The 24,330-nt window shown below is 31.7% G+C and overlaps 1 protein-coding gene across 1 annotated transcript; it reads left to right on the forward strand.

The window, feature by feature from the left end:
* Nucleotides 1–7,756: 7,756 nt before the first annotated feature.
* On the forward strand, nt 7,757–23,137 carry LOC143051723 (thioredoxin-like protein 1). Its single transcript, XM_076224628.1, has 9 exons — nt 7,757–7,953; nt 10,130–10,226; nt 10,839–11,012; nt 13,025–13,147; nt 15,556–15,622; nt 16,551–16,644; nt 19,864–19,942; nt 20,647–20,751; nt 22,978–23,137. Exons 1-9 carry the CDS (start codon nt 7,859–7,861, stop codon nt 23,005–23,007), a joined length of 864 nt encoding a protein of 287 aa, XP_076080743.1. The 5' UTR covers nt 7,757–7,858; the 3' UTR covers nt 23,008–23,137.
* The last annotated feature ends 1,193 nt before the right edge of the window (nt 23,138–24,330 follow it).

Genomic DNA, 24,330 nt, shown 5'->3' on the forward strand with positions numbered 1-24,330 from the left:
TAACACACAAGCCGGACTGTCTGACCACCCCCCTTTTTTTCTTAATCGGTCTGACATGCAGATTTTTCGTTTATGATATTGGAATTATAATATTCATTGTCGGTAATTTCCCATTTATGTCAGTATGTCAGAATCTATGTCCCAATTGTCCGATGATTTGAGAAATAATGATTTTTATATTATATAATAAATCACGCCTCCAGGGGAAATACCAATAAATATCGCACTGTCTTTATACAGGTGTCAACAATTCATTAGAAAAATAATTTTTACATGTACTAACCTGATTTTATTAATATATACTGCGACCAATAAATATATATTCATGTACAAGTCCTTGAATATACTTATGTTTATTATTTTTTAACTTAGGAAAAGTCATTTCCGTCGATAGAGATTGATCTTTTAAGGCAATAAAACATTTTCAAAATATGGCCATTGGGATGTGTTTCAATTAGACAAAAATGAGAATAGAGAAGAATGGGGGAAATAAAATGAAACGAATCGAAAAATAATGGATAAAATATATAAAGAAAAGAGAAAAAGCTATAAAAAGCTACATAATAAAGAAATAAAATTCCACTCTAATTTTCCAGACCGTTCTCATACGATATAGTACCGATCACATTTTGACTGTTTTTCAAATCACATTGTACTGGATGGTCAATGATTGGTCCTGCTGGTATTTGGACTTGGGTTTTTGATGTGTGTTTTAATTAACGGCTATTGGTCTAACCCGAATAATTCAGTCGTTATATTCCGCTGATCTACGAAGACTACATTAACGTGTGGGAGAAAATCGGACACGGAAAGGGCTTTGATTATTCGAGTTACCGATAGCTTAAGTATGTACTTAGGTGAGGTTTTGGAATTTGTGTCAAATGTTCGTATTCCTTGTTTTTTCCATACAATACAATGTAAAATAGTTTGCCCAATAACACCCTTTTATCTTTTCCTATAAGACTTATTATAATAGCTCTTAAAGGGTCATTTGCCAAAATTTAAGCAGGTTTTTTTTAAATTTTAAAATGAGTTGAGACCTAAATTATACCAAGCAAATATAAGGTAAAAGTCCGAGTCAGCTTTTTCCCGCCATATTATAAAAATGATACATCTCGAAAAGGAGCTCTATGACCTATTAATATTTTTAGCTTATTTTGTTCAAGGATTTGTATAGTAAGTCTTACTATACAAATCCTTGTTTTGTTCCATGTAATAAACCCTTGTTAAACGCAACCAAATTTTTTTTTTAAATCCACCTATCAGTTGATGTTTGTGTTTGTTTGTATGTCAATTTTGTTGGTTTGTTTTTTGTGTTTTTTTATTCCTTGTTTATTTTTTGGAGCATTCTGTCACTGTTCGTGTGGTGTGTTTTACTTTTCACATTCGTAACAACTCGGCCGATTCCGTTAGTAACGGATTAACCCGATGATTGCCGATTTGGTACTTTTCAGTATTTTGATAGAATTTTCTGTTATCATTTTAATGTATTATAACATTTAACATTTTATATATTTACCATGTTTGGTAGATAATTAGATGGTATACCCAATCGGTACTTTATTTGGCCCTTTTAACTTTTTTTTATTCGTACGTCACTGGTGAGTCCGAGCAAAAATAACAGACCAAAAAAGTTTCTTAGATTTTGTGTTTTTTTAAAGAATATATATACCATAACAATTGCAAGTGACGAATATTTATGTTGCCGTTTTGAAAATGGAACTTTGTATGGTTGCAATACAGCTATTTATTTATTAGATTGAAATTGTGTATAACTGTTACTTTTGCGTAAGATATATATATTTAATTGTGTAAAATGTTGTTACTAAGCACTGCTGGGTGTTTTTTTACTTGCAGGAGATTTTATGATGATGTTAATGTTAGATAATTATTATGAAGACAATTCAAAAAAGAAGAAAAAATGCAAAAAAAAAATGAAATAAATACAAAATTATCGGCATATATTTTGATAACGCTTTTTCATATATCAATTTGTCATAAAAACAAATGAGATAAAGGATTTTTATGATGAATTAATGTTTCATAATTTAGTTGTCTTTACAAGAACATATCTTTTTAATTGTATTTAACCAACTTTTTTAAGACAACTTAGTTGTGAAAATCGATTTGTCAAAAATCATAGCTCTGGAAATGACGTCATGTTGCCAATGACTATACAAGTTTTGGGCAGCCAACGAAATATCGTAATAGCCGCTCCTAGGTAGATTAACCTTTATATTACTTATAAAAAATCAAAGTTTATCAAATTTACGAATGCTTTATCAAATTGTTTTGATTATTGCAGGAACGTTACAGTTTACTTTATGCACCTCTTAAAAAGTGTCCGGTAAATACAATACTTTACACTGTTCTGAAATGATATAGCCTGAAAATTTCGAATGTATGAAGTTTAATTTTTTTGTAATAATGACTCAATTTATTAACTTTAACTTTTAAATGTATTGTTAAATTTTACTATTTTTTTTTAAAATCCATATACTAATCGATTTCATGAATAAAAAGAATATTTTATGAATTATTAGTTAATTGCATATTAATTAATGTAAAAAGAGGTGAACATTAAAATCACAAAAATACTGAACTGAGTCTCCGAGGAAAATTCAGAAAGGAAAGTCCCTAAGCAAATGGCAAAATCAAAAGCTCAAACACATTAAACGAATGGACAACAACTGTCATATTCCTGACTTGATATAGGCATTTTATTTTGTAGAAAAGGGTGGATTGTACCTGGTTTATAGCTAGCTAACCTCTCACTTGTCGCATCAAATTCCATTATATTGGCAATGATGTGAAAGATATCAAAGGGATCAAACTCATAAGTCGAAAACAGCCTGACAACGCCATATCAAAACACGAAAAACGACAATAGACAAAAAACAAGAAAGAAAACTCAAGACTGAGCAACTTTGACAAACACCACAAAAACGGCGGGGTGATCTCAATATCATTAAGATTATTGCGATCATCAAAATCATTTAGTCAGATCTCAATGGTATTATTATAAAAATAAAGAGACATGGTATTATTTTTAATGATACAACTATTCACCAAAGTTCAAAGAAATTGGATGCATGCAGTTATAGACGACCATATACGGCCTTCAACAATGAGAAAACCCCGTACCGTATGATCGGCTATAAAAGGCCCCGCCATGAAAAATATAAAACAATTCAACAGAGAAAACCAACGGCGTAATGCATAACAATACAATTTACGAAAATCAAATATGATAGACATGGACCAAGGACAACCACTGAACTGCAGGCTCATGAATAAGGACAGACACAAAAAGAATGAGGCGGGGTAAAACATGTATGTGAGCTCTCAACCCTCCTTCTAACCTTGGACAGTTGAGTAACAGTACAACATAAGAACACACTGTGAAAAATCAGTTGAAAAAAGGCTTAATTAACTCATTAGATGGATACAGAAATAGTTCTGTAATAAAACAAAGTAAAGATAGAGAACTCTTGCCATAATTAACAAAAACATATCATTAAGATAACGACAAGTGTTATTGAATTTATTATTTTTTTAGAATTTTACTGCGTTTGGTAATAAACTGTGATTTATAACAGTAAAGGAACAAGTCTGATATTAAAGCGGCACAATGTGTACCCATAAGACAATCTACCATCTGTCATTTAAGTTTACTGCCGAAATTTGCATAAATGTTATCAAGGAGAAAAGTTAGTGCTTTTAATCATCTCATCACGCCTCCATCTAGTATATATATATAATTTTTTTTAGATATAGAAAGATGTGGTATGAGTGCCAATGAGACAACTCTCCATCTAAGTCACAATTTATAAAAGTTAATAATAGGTCAAAGTACTGTCTTCAACACGGAGGTTGGATCAAACCGAGCAGCAAGTTATAAAGGGCCCAAAAGTTATTAGTCCAAACGGGAAAATCAACGGTCTAATCTATATAAGAAACGAGAAACACTTCTGAACCACACCAACAAACGACAACTACTGAACATCAAATTCCTGATAAAATGAACCAAATAAATAAAGAAAAGACAAACAAATAAATGGATAGAATTAATAAATAATAGTTAGAAATGCATGGTACAGCGATGGCACACCTCTAACAGAAAGACAAAAAAAATCTTTAAAATTAGTAGGCTTATAATTTGATATTTCGGACGTGTGTTTCGTCTACGTGGGACTAACTCGAACCGGCAAAGCAGTGTCAGCAGGTGTCAGCAGTTGTGGAATCGAATTTGTAAAGCACTAATAACCAGAATTATGTGTCCAATGGACTTTTAGTCTTGGAAGCCAACACGAAAGATGATATCTAAAAAAAAAACAATTCTTATCAATCTAGAATTGAGAATGAAAACAGGAAATAAGCCAAGAAGACAACAACCTGACCAAAATAGGAAACAGAAGAAACTATGCAAAATAACAGTGATCAACCTATATCATTTTTTTGGGGTTTCTAGTAAACGGTCTTCATATTCTTGATAAGCTTTGGATTAACAATAAGTGATCCCGAGCATAACTGAAGAGACATGTATTGCGCATCTTCCACTGAATATTTATTTTGTCTTGGAAATAGAAATAAATTTCCAAGTGTATAAATCTGACCCACCATCAAACAAAAAATAATTAATATATAATTTAAATATACAAATATTTGAAGTATATATATAGGAGAATTTGAAATGCATTATAGTGACCTTTTATAGCTGACTATACGGTATGGATTTTTCTCAATTCTGATGATGATAGAAGTTTTTGACGACATTGTCTGGTGATACAGCCCATGCACGGTCGTTTATCAAGGCCTTACGGTGAATTATATAGTGCGTTTACAGTGGCGGATCCAGAAATTTTTATAAGTGGGGGCCTACTGACTGCCTAAGAGGGGGCCCGCTCCAGTCACGCTTCAGTGATTGCCTATATAAGCAACCAATTTTTTTCCCAAAAAAGGGGGGGCTGGGCCCCTCCCTAAATCCACCTCTGGTTTATCTTCGTCATTTACACTCTGTTCACAGACTGGTGGAAAGTTGTCATCGGTGGTTATAACATTCACATCTGATCAACTTATATCAATATGGGTACACCAAAAAATATTTTTAAATCTCAGCGTTTTGTTCATACCAGGAATGTTCCCTCTTTACAACTCTTATTGATGTTTTCGCATGTTTATTTATTGACACCGCCTTGAAACACACACTAAAACGCTTTTGAAATCAGCTTTCAATATATATTAATTAAAGACATATTTTGATTTCAAATTTTGATTCAAAATATCTGTTTATATAGGAGAATCGCATTATTGTGAAGTCTTATATCTAGAAAGGGCGTTATGGAGATAAGTGGACATTAAAGAAAATGGGTTACTAGTATATGTTACCTTGTCCACATTGAATTTGCATGTTCACGAACACGAAGCAGTTTTTTTTTTACTTATATGCTCTTAGTTTAAACATATCTATTTATAGTGGATTGGGAAACAAGTTTTGCAACTTATATTAATCCCTTTCCACTTTGCGGGTGTGAGTGCTGCCTTGTAGCGGCATTAGCCTGCTCTTTTTCGAAATCTACAAGGGTGTCTTTAACGTGCAAGAGATATCATGGCTCTCTCTTAACACGGGCCAGCCATTTATCGTCCTCTTCCGACGGACTATCATCGTTTCCTCAAGACCATACTCGCAAATGGTGTCAAGGGAGAGCCGAAAATTCAGTCCCTGAAATTTTCATCCCAGACGGGAATCGAACCAGGAACCTTTGTGTTAGTAGTCCGATGCACTAACCACTACACCACGGCTCTCTTCCTATTAGAAGACCTGGGTTGTGGTCTTTTGTTTAATTTTTTTTATTAATATTATAGTACATTTTCTATATATTTTTCCATCATTCTATATTCTTTGCAATTTGACATCCCACTATTCATAATTTCTCTAATGTGTGTTGTTTTATTTTTCTCTATTGTTGATTATTATTTATTTATAATCGACCCATGATTCTCTATTTTGTAAAACCACATTCTGACCCTCATATAATATAAATACTAGAGAATGCATCTTAATATTTTCTTTGTCTGGTTACATTACTTAAAAGAGAGACAAAAGATACAAAAGGGAATTTCACTCATAAGTCGAAAATAAACTGACAATGTTATAGCTAAATAGAAGAGATCAACGGACAGACAACAGTGGTTGTCGTTGGTTTATGTTTGTCATATATTTTTTCTTCGTAAACTGTTTTGTTATAAATTCATGAAATTAGACCGTTAGTTTTCTCAATTGAATTGTTTTATAATTTTCATGTCGGTCGGGGCCTTTTATATCCGACCATACGGTATATTGGCCGGCTTTTCTCATTGTTGATGTCGTATGCATATGGTTGCATATAATTGCTTACATCTTCTTCATTTGAAAGTTGTCTCATTGGCAATTATACAAAACCACCTTATTTTTATAAAGCAATACATAAAACACAACATTTATGTCTTATGTTGTACTATAATAATGCTCCTTTGGAGCTCATCTAATGGAAATAAAATATATTCTTCTTCTTCTTGTTTATAGAAAAATAAGGACTGAGCAACACGAACTTCACCAAAAACTGGTGTTGATTTCAGATGCTTTGCAAGAGTGAACAGATCCTGCTCCACATACGGCACCCGTCATGTGAAACCATTACATAGATGTCATCATGATCTTTATAACTAATGTCGAATGATATAATTCATGTATAAATTTTGTGATAATATGAATTTTGTATTTAAAATAATAAATTTAAAGCAAAATATCGAAGAACTAATATGCTGTCTAAAAAATGATTCTTGGTAGAAAAGAAAGAAATTCCTTTTAACTCAGTCAGTATGATCCAGTATGGAAACTTTGAAACTTTTTATTTCACTAAAGGCCTCACATGAGGCATAATTTTGCCAAACCAACAAGTACATACTTATCTTGACTATTCATTAAATTTGACAGGCTTACAGTATTTTTGTTTTATATATATGATCAGGTATAAACTTGAGTCTTTCTTGAGTAAAAAAGTTACAATTAAATATATAATGACATTCATCACCCAGTTCTTGCTTATTACAAATATCACAAATTCTTTCAGCTCTATTGATACTAAAAAATCTACCAGCTTCAATTGGCAATTTATGGCTACCGCATCTAAATTTAATAAGATTATACATCAAGTCAGGTGGAAGTACAGTGAGGTAATTCTCAAAGTTAAAATCAGATTTATAAATACGGTAATTAATACATTTCGGCAAGGATTTGTATAGTGATCCTTGATTTCGGCAGAGATTGTATTATATGTCTCTGATTTCGGTGAGTCATATACTTGTAATTTCCAACCTTCTACAAATTTTTCATGAAGAACTTGCTTTACATTTTAGACAGGCTTATATTTCTTAATACAGATTGGTCATACCAATAATTTCCATAACTACATTCAATTAAAATATCTTTTATATATAATAACCATTTAGAATGGAAAATGTATGATGTGGATATAGAGTTATCCTTCTTTGTACGAATCATATATACGGTGTCTCCCTTTTTTTAGTTAACACTAGCTGTTTGTTATATGTTTTTAAATACATCATAATTGTAATAATTGTTTCGTCGGTACATTTTGATTGACATGCTTTTATTTGTCAAAAAATTAGGAAAAAGAAATGTTATGGTATCTATGATGAGTTTATTAGTGATAGTAATAAGTTGGGCTCGGATTTGCCAGTCTTGTTTTTAGACCTTCCGGAACTTTCGAAACAAGAAAGATAACTCAGTTGTTGACAAAACTGCGAACTCATTTTCAAACCAGGATTCGTCCTTTTAGTCTTTATATCTTCAGAAATGTCAGTAAGAACAATCACAGAGGACTCACAATTTCAGACAGAGTTAACAAATGCTGGTACCAAATTAGTTGTTGTGGACTTCTATGCCACTTGGTAAGAAACAGGTTTCCACTCACAATAACGACACATCTTGTCATAAGGGCTCAATCATAGATTTTTTGGGGTTCGAAATATGTTATACCAGTCGACCCATATGGGCAAGTATCATAGATATATTTCCATCCCAAATTTTTTTTTGAAACGAGCCTCTGTCCATTAACTCGAAGGTGTTATGATTGATTTTAGATTAGTCTGGAGAGTAGAATGAAAATTCAGAATTTACAACTTCTTCTTGTCTCCCTATGAGCATCCTTTATAAGGATCACCACCATGAGTTATGGCGTATAAAGGAGGACATGTGGAGACTGTATCAGTACAGATTAATCTGAGCATGTGCCTACCCAATTCCCCAGCCAGGCCGTGACGGCTCTTATTACAAGAAAGTTAACCTTCCCAATTGTTCCCCAAACATAATAAAATGTAATAAACAAATAGAATTTCAGAAAACTTTTCTGACGTCCTTATGACATTATATGGTTATTTTTAAAAGGAATTGAGAAAAAGTGTTATAATTAGTTTTCAAGTAATAAAAGTTTATTTGGAATACATAGGTTTGAAACAGTGGGATTTTTTTCTTACAACAGGGTCCTGATCCTATTTGACACAACTGTGCTAGATTTTTTCATCTTGGTACTACAAATTCTCTTAGTATTGTCACACTCTACTTGTTGGGTTAATTTGTTAGGCACAGGATCAGGTTTCTTCAGTGCTAAGTGAATCTAGAAATGGCCCTGAACTCTTACCATACATGTATTCTCCAAATCTGCTGTTCCATTTGTCTCTTTCCTTGCTGGTTCTAATAAAATCTGAAGATCAATTTTGATGTTTTGAATCTCCAGCTGTCTTTCCATTTCTTCTCTTTCCTGGTGGTATCTTGGACAATTTAGTAGGTAGTGTTTGTGTTTTCCTTTTCACCACATTAGCAGTATGGCGTGAGGGATTGGCCTATCTGATGGCAGTATTTATCAAGCCTAATGTAGCCTGTTCTAAATTCCAACATGATTCTCCCTATTATCAATGATTATCACTGGATTCAGATAATCAAGTGGATGGGTCTTACCTACATTTTACATTAGGAACTAAATGTATAAGCCATGTAGTTGTCTCCCAGTTTCACTTCTAGACTATCCCATCTATTTTGCCATCATGGTTTGAGAGTTAACCTGGCTATCTAATAGAATCTATAAAGTACAAAAACTAAATAGGATTAAAATCAACCAAAAATCCAAAAGAACAGATCAAGAGTTCTCGAAAAGTGGTGGTCCAAGGGATTTGACTGCCAAAACTTGCAAAGAACTGACACAATTATGGTATTTTTGTTATACAACAGTTATGACAGTACAAAAAGAAATAGCAGTGAGAACCAGCAGTTTTTATTCAGGGACAACCAGGTATAAAACGATTTCCAGAACTCTGAAAGAAACAACTGAATATGCCATGTACAGTGTAAATATGCCTTTATTTTACAATTTTTAATTTATTTTAATCAAAGCATTGACTTTTGAATGTCATTTTTTAGTCTTCCAGGAGTGAATCATGAACCATCTTCGCTAGCCAAGGGTTACGATCCGCTTCCCTTCTCTCCACCCTTGGCAGATTAAGCCAACATTTGTGATAACAATGTTGCGCCATCTATCGGAAGATTAACATGATTAAAGTCACGCCCAATCCAAATACATTATTCTTGACCAATGGTAGCACTTGAACTCTTCAATTTGAAGATAAAAACACGGTAGGGTCTATATTCTACACACTTGCATGACTTGTTTAAACAGGAAACGAAAATATAAGTTGACATGAATTCATGCGTTTGTGCAAGAAACATACACAGGAACTTCTATTAGTTGATTAAAAACATTCAAATTGCGACTTAATATAGTCATATGTTTAGGGATGTGAAGACTTGTTGCACAATAAACACAGGCAATTGTTTACAAACACTTTCTACATTTACATGTGATCATGATATATTCGCTTTTTGATTGGATGCAGCGAGTTTCGACTGCAACCAATAAAAATCCTCACATTATGTCTCCGAAATTCTATCTTAATCCGCCAAGGGTGGTAAGAAGGTGAGCGTTAAACCCTTTGCTAGCGAAGATGATCATGAACTGACTTGTAAATTACCATTTCTGAACTCAAAAGTACATGTATTTTATTTTATTTGCAGGTGTGGCCCATGCCAAAGGATAGCTCCAATTTATGTTGAACTGAGTACAAAATATCCTACAGTTGTGTTTCTTAAGGTTGATGTAGACCAATGTCAGGTAAAGTTCTTGTAATTATAAAAAGAAAAACTTTTTTTTTGGGGGGGGGGGGGGGGGGGGGGTCAAATCGCAACAGTATAGCGTATTGCACAAAAGCAAGAAAGTGGATATAAATTCAAATTATACATTGTCATATAACCAATTCTAAGTTCTTTGTCAAAAACCTATATTAATAAATTACAATCTAAATTCAGACCTGTTTCAAGCTTGAATATTGTGACCATTTTTGCCCCAACTTTTCCGGATTGACCTCTGCAGTCATATACAGTTGGGCTCGGCCAAACAATTTATTAGTTTTTATTGATTCAAAAAATTGTGTAGTATCAGGTTACTTTATTTAAGGTTTTCAATAATAAAAACTTGCATTCAAAATTTCAGTAGTGACTTTCTAAATAAAAAATGCTATCACAAGTATAATTTTATAATTATATAGTTCTTACATACATGACATATTTATGAGTAATCAGTGATTCACAATAATAAATACACACATTAATTTCTGAATTTACAGCGTATTTTCACATGTTAATCTCTAAACAAGATGGCCATATCTTATCTCCCCTCTTATATGTGTGTGTCCTCACTTTTAATATACCTTTACCATGTTTACAGGAGACAGGGGCCAGAGAAGGGATATCTGCTATGCCAACATTTATCTTCTACAAAAACAAAACAAAAATAGATACAATGAGAGGTGCCGACCCTAATGCACTGGAAGAAAAGATAAAACAATGGAAAGGTGGAGATTCTGAGGGGCAAGAAGATGATGTAACAGTGAAGGGACATGTAAGTAACATGAGGGTCTGGATGGGGTTAACAGAATAGAAAATAATGGGTTTTCAGAGTGTCAGAGCAATAGTGAAATATGGACCAAAAATTAAAGATTATAGCAAAGATGTGGTGCTAAAGTATAAAGAATAAAGAAATTTGCAAGAAAAAAAATAAAGAATTGAGAAAAATGGTCTTCACATTTAAAGAATACAGAAGAAAGGTCTAGACATAGTTTATATAGTTATCATAGATACCAAGATTATAATTTAGTACACCAGACGTGTGTTTTGTCTAACATAAGACTCATCAGTGACGCTCAGATCAAAATAGTTGTATAGACATACAAGTACAAAGTTGAAGAGCATTGAGAATCCAAAATTTCAAAACGTTGTGCCAAATATGACTAAGACAATCTATTCCTGGGATAAGAAAATTCTTAATTTGTAAACAGGAAATTTTTTTTTTTTAAAATGACCATATAAGGGCTTTTCCAAAAAAAAATGTATGGGGTGGTTGGAGCACATTATATTAATAATACATGGGTGATGGGTATCAGAGCAACTTATCACACTATAATGCACTATAATTCTCAATTAAAATTGTCTGGGTGGCGGATGCTGACAAAAACTGCCTTCCAACCCCCATACATTTTTGTCGAGCCTCCTAAGCGATCCTACATTCCGTCGGCGGCGGCTGCGGCGTCCACAAATATTCACTCTGTGGTTAAAGTTTTTGAAATTTTAATAACTTTCTTAAACCATACTGCATTTCTACCAAACTTGGACAGAAGCTTGTTTATGATCATAAGTTAGTATCCAGAAGTAAATTTTGTGAAAATAAAATTCCATTTTTCCGTATTTTACTTATAAATGGACTTAGTTTTGTCTGCGGGAAAACATTACATACACTCTGTGGTTAAAGTTTTTAAAATTTAAATAACTTTCTTAAACTATCCTGGATTTCTACCAAACTTGGACAGAAGCTTATTTATGATCAAAAGATAGTATCCAGAAGTAAATTTTGTGAAAATAAAATTCCATTTTTTCCGTATTTTACTTATAAATGCACTTAGTTTTTCTGCAGGAAAACATTACATCGCTCTGTGGTTGTAGTTTTTAAAATTTTAATAACTTTCTTAAACTATCCTTGGTTTGTACCAAACTAAGACAGAAGCTTGTTTATGATCAAAAGCTAGTATCTAGAAGGAAATTTTGTTAATATTTTGTACCTGTGTATCTGTATTTTACTTATAAATGGACTTAGTTTTTCTTCCAGTTAACATTACATCCAGTCTGCAGTTAAAGTTTTTAAAACATTTATTAGATTCATAAACTATCCAGGATTTTTTACCAAACTTGGACAGAAGCTTCCTACAGTCCAAACATGGTATCAAGCGGAATATTTTTATTGATTTGTTCCCTCATTTTTGTTGATCCTGCAATTTACAGCAAAAGTAGGCGAGACACTGGAACCCTTACAAATTTTTTTCTGTAATAGCCCTAATTGATTTTCATGTCAACAAAGTGCGGATTACTGGGTATACTTGTATTCAAGAATACACTTTACTCTGACAACAGCAATTGCATGGGAGAGGCGCATTTTACACAATCCTTTATAAATTTCATATTGTTTCTGCTTGCCTTATAGATAATACACATAAATAAATACACAATAAATTTTTAAAAATTGAGCTGCGGGCCTGTAGATTATTTAGCAGTTCAGCGTGAAGACTGATACAGTGCACTTTTTCAGCCTCCTGCTTCCCGGACAGTTGGTTTAAATGTAAACGGGAATCCACAGTTTGCATCCTGGGCAACTGAGGAAATTGTAAACAGGAAATATTTGGAATAAACAAGTATCAATTTAAAAAAAAAAAAAAAAAAAAAAAAAAAAAAGAATACACATAATGTAGATAAATAAAATATGTAATGTGTTTAGAATTTTTAGTTGTAAAAATCATGTTTTTATCTGATGGGGAAGTCTCATCAGGTACCATAGTTTTGATTGTATTTTTTTTCTTCTTTTAGTTAGATATTGGATCGTTTATCAGTTCCAAGGGCTGTGAGTGTTTAAATGAATCTGATGAACATACACTGGAACATGCATTGTCAACCAAGGGAGGCTACCTAGAATCAGACTGTGATGAACAGGTCAGTCATTATATTAGTTGCTGATATTGACCGATGTTTTATTAGGCTTAAATTAACATATTGTTTGTTTGCAGTTTACCGACCGACCCTTGAAAATCCTCCCGACTGTGAAAATTTTATTGCTTTAAATTTGAAGAAATTTTTTTTAATACTTTTATTGACGCGATCCGGAACTTTGGGTCCTTTCCGGAAATGATTTAAAGTCTTGGTCAATTACGCATTTCAAGTTCGGTTTTTCTTAGCTTCCCGTCAAGCGTTCATGTGACCATTTAATGATAAAGCACATGGAAATTGTTTACAGGTATCCATGAAGTCACGGAGGAGTACTTTACGCTGTCGTCTCGTGTCAATTTTAAGACAAATAACAAACAAAAAAGTTGATTAGTAAACTGTTTATACACATTCAGGCACATGTAATGATGTGTGATGATATCATTGACGATGATGCAGCGGATATTCATAACTGACACGATAACCATTGTCTCAAACAAATCGGGTACAGAATCTGTGGAGCCTGACTTTATGGAACCAATTTCAGTGGTTAAATAATTCGACAGCAGCTTGAAGTATGGCATATTTTCTACAAATCGTTGTGAAGACGACAAAGATGAAACCACTCCTCCGTGACTTAAATCTTCATGGATATCTGTAAACACACCTGTACGGAGGAAGGGCTCATTTGAAATGTTAATGGATATAGATCATGCCAAATCAATAAGAAGAAACCCTAACTACACAAAGATATAGAGAAAATGAATGGTTAGCTTGAAAAATAAATATACTCTCTCTATATTAAATCTATCTTCGATTGCAATGAGTATGCTCCTTTAGGATAAGGGGGGCTGCCTCACTCATTGCAATTATTCTCTTTCTTACAATATTAAATATACCCAAACTGTGTGGCCTGTGTGAATTCAATTAAAACATGTCCTTAGGAGCTATGCTGCCAATTTTTTTTATGCATTAAAAACATTTCAGTACAGACCATTTACTTTTAATGGGGTGCTATGGATTTCACCCCAAACTTTAGATTTCTTTGGTTTTCATTAAAGCCTGGCAAAAATATAACCTTATCACATATAATTAAATATTGTTAGAAATATGAAAACAGTCGAATGTCTTAATACTTTTTTTTCAAGTTGCCTTTTTTTCAATTGAGGAAGATTCAATGGTTATTTTTTTTATTAAAAATACACTATTTAATACAATTTGTCTTATAAATCTTTAATATCTACATTTTTCTGATGAAAATACTCTACTCATGAAAACATTCTAGTCAAGAAGCATACATGTCTGAATATATTTCTTTAAAACAGTTCTAGTCATAATGACATTCATTGTTTATAAGTGTTCCAGTATTTAATAATTATACCATATTTTATGTCATAAATTGGATAATGACACTATGTTAAAGTTTCAGACTCAGTTTTGGTTAAAACGTTTTTTATCTGAAAATGCCTGTTCATTTGATGTTGGTTTTCAGCATGTCCAGTGTTTGTTGTTTTAAAATGTTTTTTTTTTCTTCACAAGAAACTTGGTTTAGTGTAAAGTTTTCTGCTTGTTTAAACTGTATTTTGGCTGATAAAATAAAATATTTTTCCTACCTACCGACCCTTCAGTCTGAAGGTACAGTCGGAAAACTGCAAACAAACATATTTTTAAGGTTGGCCTTACAGTTGGTTTGTATACCCCTGCTTTAAAAAGTGGTGGTATACTGTTTAACCTCTGTCCGTCAGTCAGGCCATGATTATTTTTTGTTAAAATCTTTCTCAGGAAATACATTACAATGATTTCTGAGATTTGATTTCAGTGTTTATTTTAGTTAGCTTAACTTTGTTATGCCTTTTTAGATTCATCACTCAACAACTTCCTGTTTACCGAAATATTTGGTTGGAGTATCATGTGTGAGCAGTAGCTCAAATAAGCAAGTTCTTTTGTTGTAACTGCTGTACAGTTTTGTTCTAGTATTTATTACATTTAATTAGTGAATGCTGGTAGTTAACAAGATTTATATGTGTGTCATATTTAAAAAAAGATGGCTTCTTTTGGTACAGAGTATCTTAAGTGTACAAATGCACAGAAGCACACTAATCATGGGATTTTCACCTTCAGTTTCATTTTAGGTAAATAGAATCCTAATTATGAGTATTTTTACACATGAATTTTATTAAAATTTTTGTTAGCTGCATTAGTGTCTTTTGTGTGTTTACTGCTTATGACATAAAATGGACATTTTCACTTTTCAAGGAAACCAAACTTTGATCCTAATTACAAAATCATTAATATCATTGAACAACATGTTGAAATTTTCTGGTCCAATAGTTTCCATCCTTTATTTATATCTATGTTTATATTGTAGAATAATGACATTTCAATGTTGTACTGGAATATATTTTTTTATTTTTCAGTTAATTATAAATCTGGAATTCTCACAGAATATGAAACTTCATTCATTGAAGCTTTACGCTCCTGAAGGTTAGTATATAACCACATATTACAATCTTTAAGCTTTTGTTAATCATGTTAATTCAAAGAATTTTTATGCCCCATTTATGGGCATTATGTTTTCTGGTCTATGCGTCTGTTCGTTCGTCTGTTTGTTCATTCGTCTGTTCTTCTGTCTGTCCCTCTTCAGGTTAAAGTTTTTGGTCGAAAGCTTTTGATGAAGTTGAGGTCCAATCAACTTGAAACTTAGTAAACATGTTCCTTTTGATATAATCTTTCTAATTTTAATGCAAATTTAAAGTTTTTACCCCCAATTTCACCGTCCACTGAACATAGAAAATTATAGTGCGAGTTGGGCATCTGTGTACTGGGGACACATTCTTGTTTGCAATGTTTTGTACTTGATTTGATATGCAGTGGAATACATGTATAGTTATATACATGTAGTAAACTGTATACAAAATATTATTCTAAAGGAAAACACAAGATTGCTTCAGTGTAAAAAAAAATGCCTGTTAAAGTAATCTGTGATATTGCTAATGTTAACATATAACTTTTTATATAAGCTATACCCCTACTCAAGGAGTTGGGCTTTATCATTTGTTTATTGCAATCAATTAGTCTGTCTGTTTGTTTATTTCATTGGTGATCATTGTTTACATATGTATGTGCTCTCTTTGAATATGTCAAGACACTTTAAATTTTTAAACCTTTAGATTGACACTACAAGTTTTCTGATGCTTTAGATTTAAATTACAAAGCTTTCAATTGACAATGCATTCATTCTTATTTCTTTTTTCAATATTTGAAGTACAAATGTATAACTTGATATCATAAAATTTCAACCTATTGTTCAATCGTTAATTCGTTACACAAGAGAGACATAGGGACTTGATTAACCTCTTTTCTTTTACTGGTAACCATTATGCAATTAAAATTTAATGATATTTTATTTCAGATAAAGGACCAAAGACTGTAAAAATATTTCAAAATTTAACAAAATCACTAGATTTTGACACTGCAGAGAATATGATTGCAACACAAGAATTAGAGTAAGTGATGGAAATTGAATATCTGATTATTTTAAATACAGAAATTATTCTGTGCATTTATTTTTGAGATTTTGTCATTTTAGACTGAAATGAGATTTTAATTTTTATACGACCGCAAAAATTTTAATTTTTTGGTCGTATATTGCTATCACGTTGGCGTCGTGGTCTGCGTCGTCGTCGTCGTCCGAATACTTTTAGTTTTCGCACTCTAACTTAAGTAAAAGTGATTAGAAATCAATGAAATTTTAACACAAGGTTTATGGCCACAAAAGGAAGGTTTGGATTGATTTTGGGAGTTTTGGTCCCAACATTTTAGGAATTAGGGGCCAAAAAGGGCCCAAATAAGCATTTTCTTGGTTTTTGCACTATAACTTTAGTTCAAGTGAATAGAAATCTATGAAATTTTGACACAAGGTTTATGACCACAAAAGGAAGGTTGGGATTGATTTTGGGAGTTTTGGTTCCAACAGTTTAGGAATTAAGGGCCAAAAAAGGGCCCAAATAAGCATTATTGTTGGTTTTCGCACAATAACTTTAGTATAAGTAAATAGAAATCAATGAAATTTTAACACAAGGTTTATGACCACAAAAGGAAAGTTGGGATTGATTTTTGGAGTTGAGGTCACAACAGTTTATGAATTAGGGGCCAAAAAGGGGCCCAAATAAGCATTATTCTTGGTTTTCGCACAATAACTTTAGTATAAGTAAATAGAAATCTATGAAATTTAAACACAAGGTTTATGACCATAAAAGGAAGGTTGGGTTTGATTTTGGGAGTTTTGGTCCTAACAGTTTAGGAATAAGGGGCCCAAAGGGTCCAAAATTGAACTTTGTGTGATTTCATCAAAAATTGAATAATTGGGGTTCTTTGATATGCCGAATCTAACTATATATGTAGATTCTTAATTTTTGGTCCCGTTTTCAAATTGGTCTACATTAAGGTCCAAAGGGTCCAAAATTAAACTTAGTTTGATTTTAACAAAAATTGAATCCTTGGGGTTCTTTGATATGCTGAATTTAAAAATCTACTTAGATTTTTAATTATTGGCCTAGTTTTCAAGTTGGTCCAAATGGGGGTCCAAAATTAAACTTTGTTTGATTTCATCAAAAATTGAATAAATGGGTTCTTTGATATGCCAAATCTAACTGTGTATGTAGATTCTTAATTTTTGGTCCAGTTTTCAAATTGGTCTACATTAAGGTCCAAAGGGTCCAAAATTAAACTAAGTTTGATTTCAACAAAAATTAAATTCTTGGGCTTATTTGATATGCTTTATCTAAATATGTACTTTGATTTTTGATTATGGGCCCAGTTTTCAAGTTGGTCCAAATCAGGATTCCATATCAAGTATTGTGCAATAGCAAGAAATTTTCAATTGCACAGTATTGCACAATAGCAAGAAATATCTAATTGCACAATATTGTGCAATAGCAATTAATTTTCAATTGGAGTTATCTTTCTTTGTATAGAATAGTAGTTGATAATATATGTTGGAAATTTACCAGACATGACTATGATGTCATTTTCTATTTTTATTTGCCAATAACTTTATGTAAATAACTTCATTGGAAATTTGCCAATATAAAATGTTTCTGATGAAGTTTTTTTTATTGTTTTATACAATAAACAATGTATATTCACTTTTACTACCAACCAATCTTTACCATTCAGTGATAACAAGCACTTTATTTTACATTTTAATATTTTATGATGTATTTAAAAGAGTATTTATTGTTGCAAACTCCATTAGAAATTTGAATTGATATCAGTTTTGGAAAAGGGAAACGGGGATGTGAAAAAAGGGGGGGGGGGGGCTTTAAATTTTTCTCATTTCAGATTTCATAAATAAAAAGAAAATTTCTTCAAACATTTTTTTGAGAGGATTAATATTCAACAGCATAGTGAATTGCTCAAAGGCAAAAAAAACCTATTAAGTTCATTAGACCACATTCATTCTGTGTCAGAAACCTATGCTGTGTCAACTATTTAATTTTAGATTTAAAAAGTTTGAAGAAGAAATCTTTAATTGATTTGTAAAATCTTGACATTTGTTTTGTGTAAAAAAAAACCATGTATTGTCAAAAATTTGATCACAATCCAAATTCAGAGCTGTATCACGCTTGAATGTTTTGTCCATACTTGCCCCAACTGTTCAGGGTTCGACCTCTGCGGTCGTATAAAGCTGCGCCCTGCGGAGCACCTGGTTGTGATATTAAGGTGGTACCCAACACTTACACTAAAATTAATTTAACTCGTTTAATTTTCATAAAATTTTAACAAAGTATTTACTTTGCCCCTTTAACAAAAATATAAAAATTTCAAAAATTTTGAACCAACCATTTTATCAGAAAAATTACACTGTTTATATAGCAGTTTGACAAACACCAATTTTGATCACTGAGAAGCTTAATATTCCCTAAAAACACAAGGTAATTAAAACGTTTAGCTGACTTTACAGAGTTATCTCCCTGTAGTGTTAGGTACCACCTTAACGTTTAAATTATTGTGATTAGAACCCTGTCACATTTTTGGCAATAATAAAAACATCTCAATAATTTCTGAATTTACAGTATCTACAGATACAAGCAATACCCATTGTGACTGATTTGATTGTTATCAATCTCCCAACTTTATAGCTACTTTTGAGATAAACAAAGTAAACCTACAAAAATAATGAACGCCAAGGAAAATTCAAATTGGAAAGATGTAATCAAATTACAAAATCAAAAACTTAGACTTATCAAATGAATGGAAAACAACTTTGATATTCCTGACTTGGAATTTTCTATTCCAAAACATAGTACAATTAGTACAACATTCTTTACATTATATCCATTAACATTGCAAGAAATTTATTAATCAGAAATTCAAATTAGAAAATGTTGTGTATGTGTATAATAAACTTGTCCTGAAAATACCAAATACCAAAAACTATGAATCTAGTATTGGTTTTATAAATAGCAATAGTGTCATTGTTAAAGTTAGAGTTATCTTCCTTTGTCCATAACTGTCAAATGCTTATACTGAATTACATAGCTTGTTCTATTTAATGTTGACTAGCCCTTTGATTTAGATTAAAAGAAAAATTTCAAAAGATTGTGAAAAGACCAAAAAATGCCTCTATAGAAGACTAAAGGTCAATGCCTTACAACATTATAATGTTCTTTCTTTCTGTGCAAAATTTTATCGTTGATTTATTTGGGTTTTTTTCTTTGTAGACTAACACCATCTGATGTTAAAGAAGGGACACTTATACCACTTAGATATGTTAAATTCCAAAATGTTGGCAGTGTAACGGTAAAGTTGTTTATTTGTTTAAATGTCAATTTCTGTGTAGGTAGAAATAGTATGCAGCAAAACTGAGCAAAAAAAGAAATTAAATGCTCAACAAAAATGCTAATTTTTTTAGGTAAATTTTGCATGACAACTGTCATATTCCTGACTTAGTGCAGGCATTTTCTAATGTAGAAAATTATCTTTCGTTGTTTAGAATAGCTGTAAACTCAACTACAACCAATGCAATATAAGTAATTGTACTTCCCACTGATAAATTGAATCAATCTTACCGTTTAGTGCTTACAAGCACTTTGATTAGTCATATAATTTTAAAATTTAAATTCATGGTTTACCAACCAATATAAAAATATGAAGATCTCGTATGCTTGCCAATAAGACAACACTCAGCCAGAGACCAAAAGGACAGAAATTAACAACTAAATTTCATCTTACTGCCTTCAACAATGAGTGAAACCCATACTGTAAAGCAATCAAAAAATGACTGAAATGACTAAAAAAAATTAAAAGAGAAAAATTATAGCCTGATGTATGTACAAAACAATAGTCTGAAAAAAAATATGATAAAGAACAACAACCAATAACAACTGAATTTAAGGCCCCTAAAACCATTAAATGATTTTTTTTTATATGCACTGCATATATACATGTATGACTTGTATAAACTGTAGTGTACATTCTATGACATAAAATTCTTTATTTTACAGATATTTATAAAGGATAACTTAGGTGGAGGTGATGTAACACAGATAGATTATCTAGGACTTGTAGGAACTCCAGTGGCTAAAACTAACATGACAGATTTTAAACGGGTAATTTATCTTAAATATTTGACATACTGTATATTAAAATTTATTGCTTGCATTTATTATTGTGATTTTCCAAGATGAACAGAAATGCAAGTTAAAATTATTGCCATTTCAAAAAAATCTGCATACAGATCTGTGTATCAGTCTTCAGAATTCAAGTCCTTTTTAATGTGCAACTCACCCAATCGCCTTTATTAATAAGCTTGCAATAATTTCTGTACAAAATGCTGACAGCATAATGATAGGCTTAAAAAATTTCAAATGCATGCTGACATAATAAAATTAGATACATTATGTGATATATATTTCAAATAAAAATACTACAATTTGGTATGATTGCTAAGGAAATAACTATCAATCAAATTCTAAATAAAAATGGCTTCCACCACCGATAAAAGCAGGTATCCATAAAATAGTAAAGAGTGTTGGGCTTAAATTAAAATATTGTTTGTTTGCAGTTTACCAACCGACCCTTGAAAATCCTCCCGACTGTGAAAATTTTATTGCTTTAAATTTGAAGAAATTTTTTTTAATACTTCTATTGACGCGATCCGGAACTTTGGCTTCTTTCCGGAAATGATTTAAAGTCTGGGTCAACTACGCATTTCAAGTTCGGTTTTTCTTAGCTTCCCGTCAAGCGTTCGTGTGACCATTTAATGATAAAGCACATGGAAATTGTTACAGGTATCCATGAAGTCACGGAGGAGTACTTTACGCTGTCGTCTCGTGTCAATTTTAAGACAAATAACAAACAAAAAAGTTTATTAGTAAACTGTTTATACAGATTCAGGCACATGTAATGATGTGTGATGATATCATTGACGATGATTCATAACTGACAAGATAACCATTCTGTCTCAAACAAGTCGGGTACAGAATCTGTGGAGCCTGACTTTATGGAACCAATTTCAGTGGTTAAATAATTCGACAGCAGCTTGAAGTATGGCATATTTTCTACAAATCGTTGTGAAGACGACAAAGATGAAACCACTCCTCCGTGACTTAAATCGTCATGGATATCTGTAAACACGCCTGTACGGAGGAAGGGCTCATTTGAAATGTTAATGGATATAGATCATGCCAAATCAATAAGAAGCAACCCTAACTACACAAAGATGTAGAGAAAATGAATGGTTAGCTTGAAAAATAAATGTACTCTCTCTATATTAAATCTATCTTCGATTGCAATGAGTATGCTCCTTTTGGATAAGGGGGGCTGCCCCACTCATTGCAATTATTCTCTTTCTTACAATATTAAATATACCCAAACTGTGTGGCCTGTGTGAATTCAATTAAAACATGTCCTTAGGAGCTATGCTACCAATTTTTTTTTATGCATTAAAAACATTTCAGTACAGACCATTTACTTTTAATGGGTGCTATGGATTTCACCCCAAACTTTAGATTTCTTTGGTTTTCATTAAAGCCTGGCAAAAATATAACCTTATCACATATAATTAAATATTGTTAGAAATATGAAAACAGTCGAATGTCTTAATACTTTTTTTTCAAGTTGCCTTTTTTTCAATTGAGGAAGATTCAAGGTTATTTTTTTATTATTAAAAATACACTCTTTAATACATTGTCTTATAAATCTTTAATATCTATATTTTTCTGATGAAAATACTCTACTCATGAAAACATTCTAGTCAAGAAGCATACATGTCTGAATATATTTCTTTAAAACAGTTCTAGTCATAATGACATTCCTTGTTTATAAGTGTTCCAGTATTTAATAATTATACCATATTTTATGTCATAAATTGGATAATGACACTATGTTAAAGTTTCAGTTTTGGTTAAAAAGTTTTTTATCTGAAAATGCCTGTTCATTTGATGTTGGTTTTCAGCATGTCCAGTGTTTGTTGTTTTAAAATGTTTTTTTTTCTTCACAAGAAACTTGGATTAGTGTAACTGCTTGTTTAAACTGTATTTTGGCTGATAAAATAAAATATTTTTCCTACCTACCGACCCTTCAGTCTGAAGGTACAGTCGGAAAACTGCAAACAAACATATTTTTAAGGTTGGCCTTACAATGATTTAAGGCATCTTATTCAATTTTCAAGTTAAGGAGAGAAAAAAATTATTAATTTTAATTTGAACTCCTGGGGTCAAATAAAAGAGTTGTGCTGTGTTTATTTAAAGTTATCTAACATGAAGAACACATTTCATTCATTCATTGTTTCGTTGAATTTTTTTCTTATGGTTATTTTCTTTTTCTCTTTTTAGGTTGCAGGAAAGAAAGGAGAGAGCCATTGAAGAATTGTGGGGAGAAGATATGAAAAAAACAGTTCTAAAGTTCTTGTTCATATTTAAAAACTTAAATTGACAGTTCACAATTCAATTAAAAGATCTATAAATTATTTGATAAATACAAGATTATATTTTGGTTGTTCTTTTGTATAATGGAGTTACAAGATGTGTAATGTGAAAAGTAAAATCACAAAAATACTGAACTCCAAGGAAAATTCAAAAAGGAAAGTCCCCGATCAAATGGCAAAATCCAAAGTTCAAACACATCAAACGAATGGATAACAACTGTCATATTCCTGACTTCCCTACAGGCATTTTCTAATGTAGAAAATGGTGGATTGAACCTGGTTTTAAGGTGGTACCTAACACTACAGGGAGATAACTCTGTAAAGTCAGCTTAACGTTTTAATTACGTTGTGTTGTAAAGGGAATATTAAGCTTCTCAATGATCAAAATTGGTGTTTGTCAAACTGCTAAATAACCAGTGTAATTTTTCTGACAAAACGGTTGGTTCAAAATTTTTGAAATTTTTATATTTTTGTTAAAGGGTTAAAGTAAATACTTTGACAAAATTTTATGAAAATTAAACGAGCCAAATTAATTTTAGTGAAAGTGTTGGGTACCACCTTAAAGCTAGCTAAACCTCTCACTTGTTGTGAATTACTGTGGATTTGTTACTTTTTGTGGTATCAATTTTCTCAGATTGAGGAACAATACTATATTTGTGGAGACTGTGGATGTATTTATTTTCATGGATACCAATTTTCGTGGATTGATGTAAACTTGCATATACTATGTATATTTGTGGATATTTGATTTCTTGGTTTTGGCAAAGTCTGCTTACTTTTCTGTAAAAAATTTGTATTTCGTTGAACATTTAAATTTTTGGTTCTCCTGTATCCAAGAAAATTCATAGTTTTGCCAAAGTCTGTTTAAAATTTTTTACTTAAGTTTTGTGTTTGCCTTTACCCACAAAATGCTCAAAAATATATATTTTAACAATAATATAGGGTTATTGCATGAATATTGGGGAATATTGTCCTGAGTAGAATTTTATATTGCACAAGCTTGCGAGTGCAATATATGTTCTACGAGACACAATATTCCCCAATAATCATGCAATAACCCTTTTATTGTATAGCAATATAATATTTGAAAGTAAAAATTGGTTTAAACTAAGATTTTGTCGTTGATGGTGTCATGAATTTTGAAGATTTATTGCACGCTAATGTTTGGTTACTTTCTGTGGGAAATATTATATTGCTATGCAATAATAATGAATCCACATTACTTTAATAAAGTTTGTGTGTGGTGATTTGATTATTGTCG

The sequence above is a fragment of the Mytilus galloprovincialis genome, chromosome 11 (genome assembly GCF_965363235.1).
Source record: "Mytilus galloprovincialis chromosome 11, xbMytGall1.hap1.1, whole genome shotgun sequence".
NCBI classification, from domain to species: domain Eukaryota; kingdom Metazoa; phylum Mollusca; class Bivalvia; order Mytilida; family Mytilidae; genus Mytilus; species Mytilus galloprovincialis.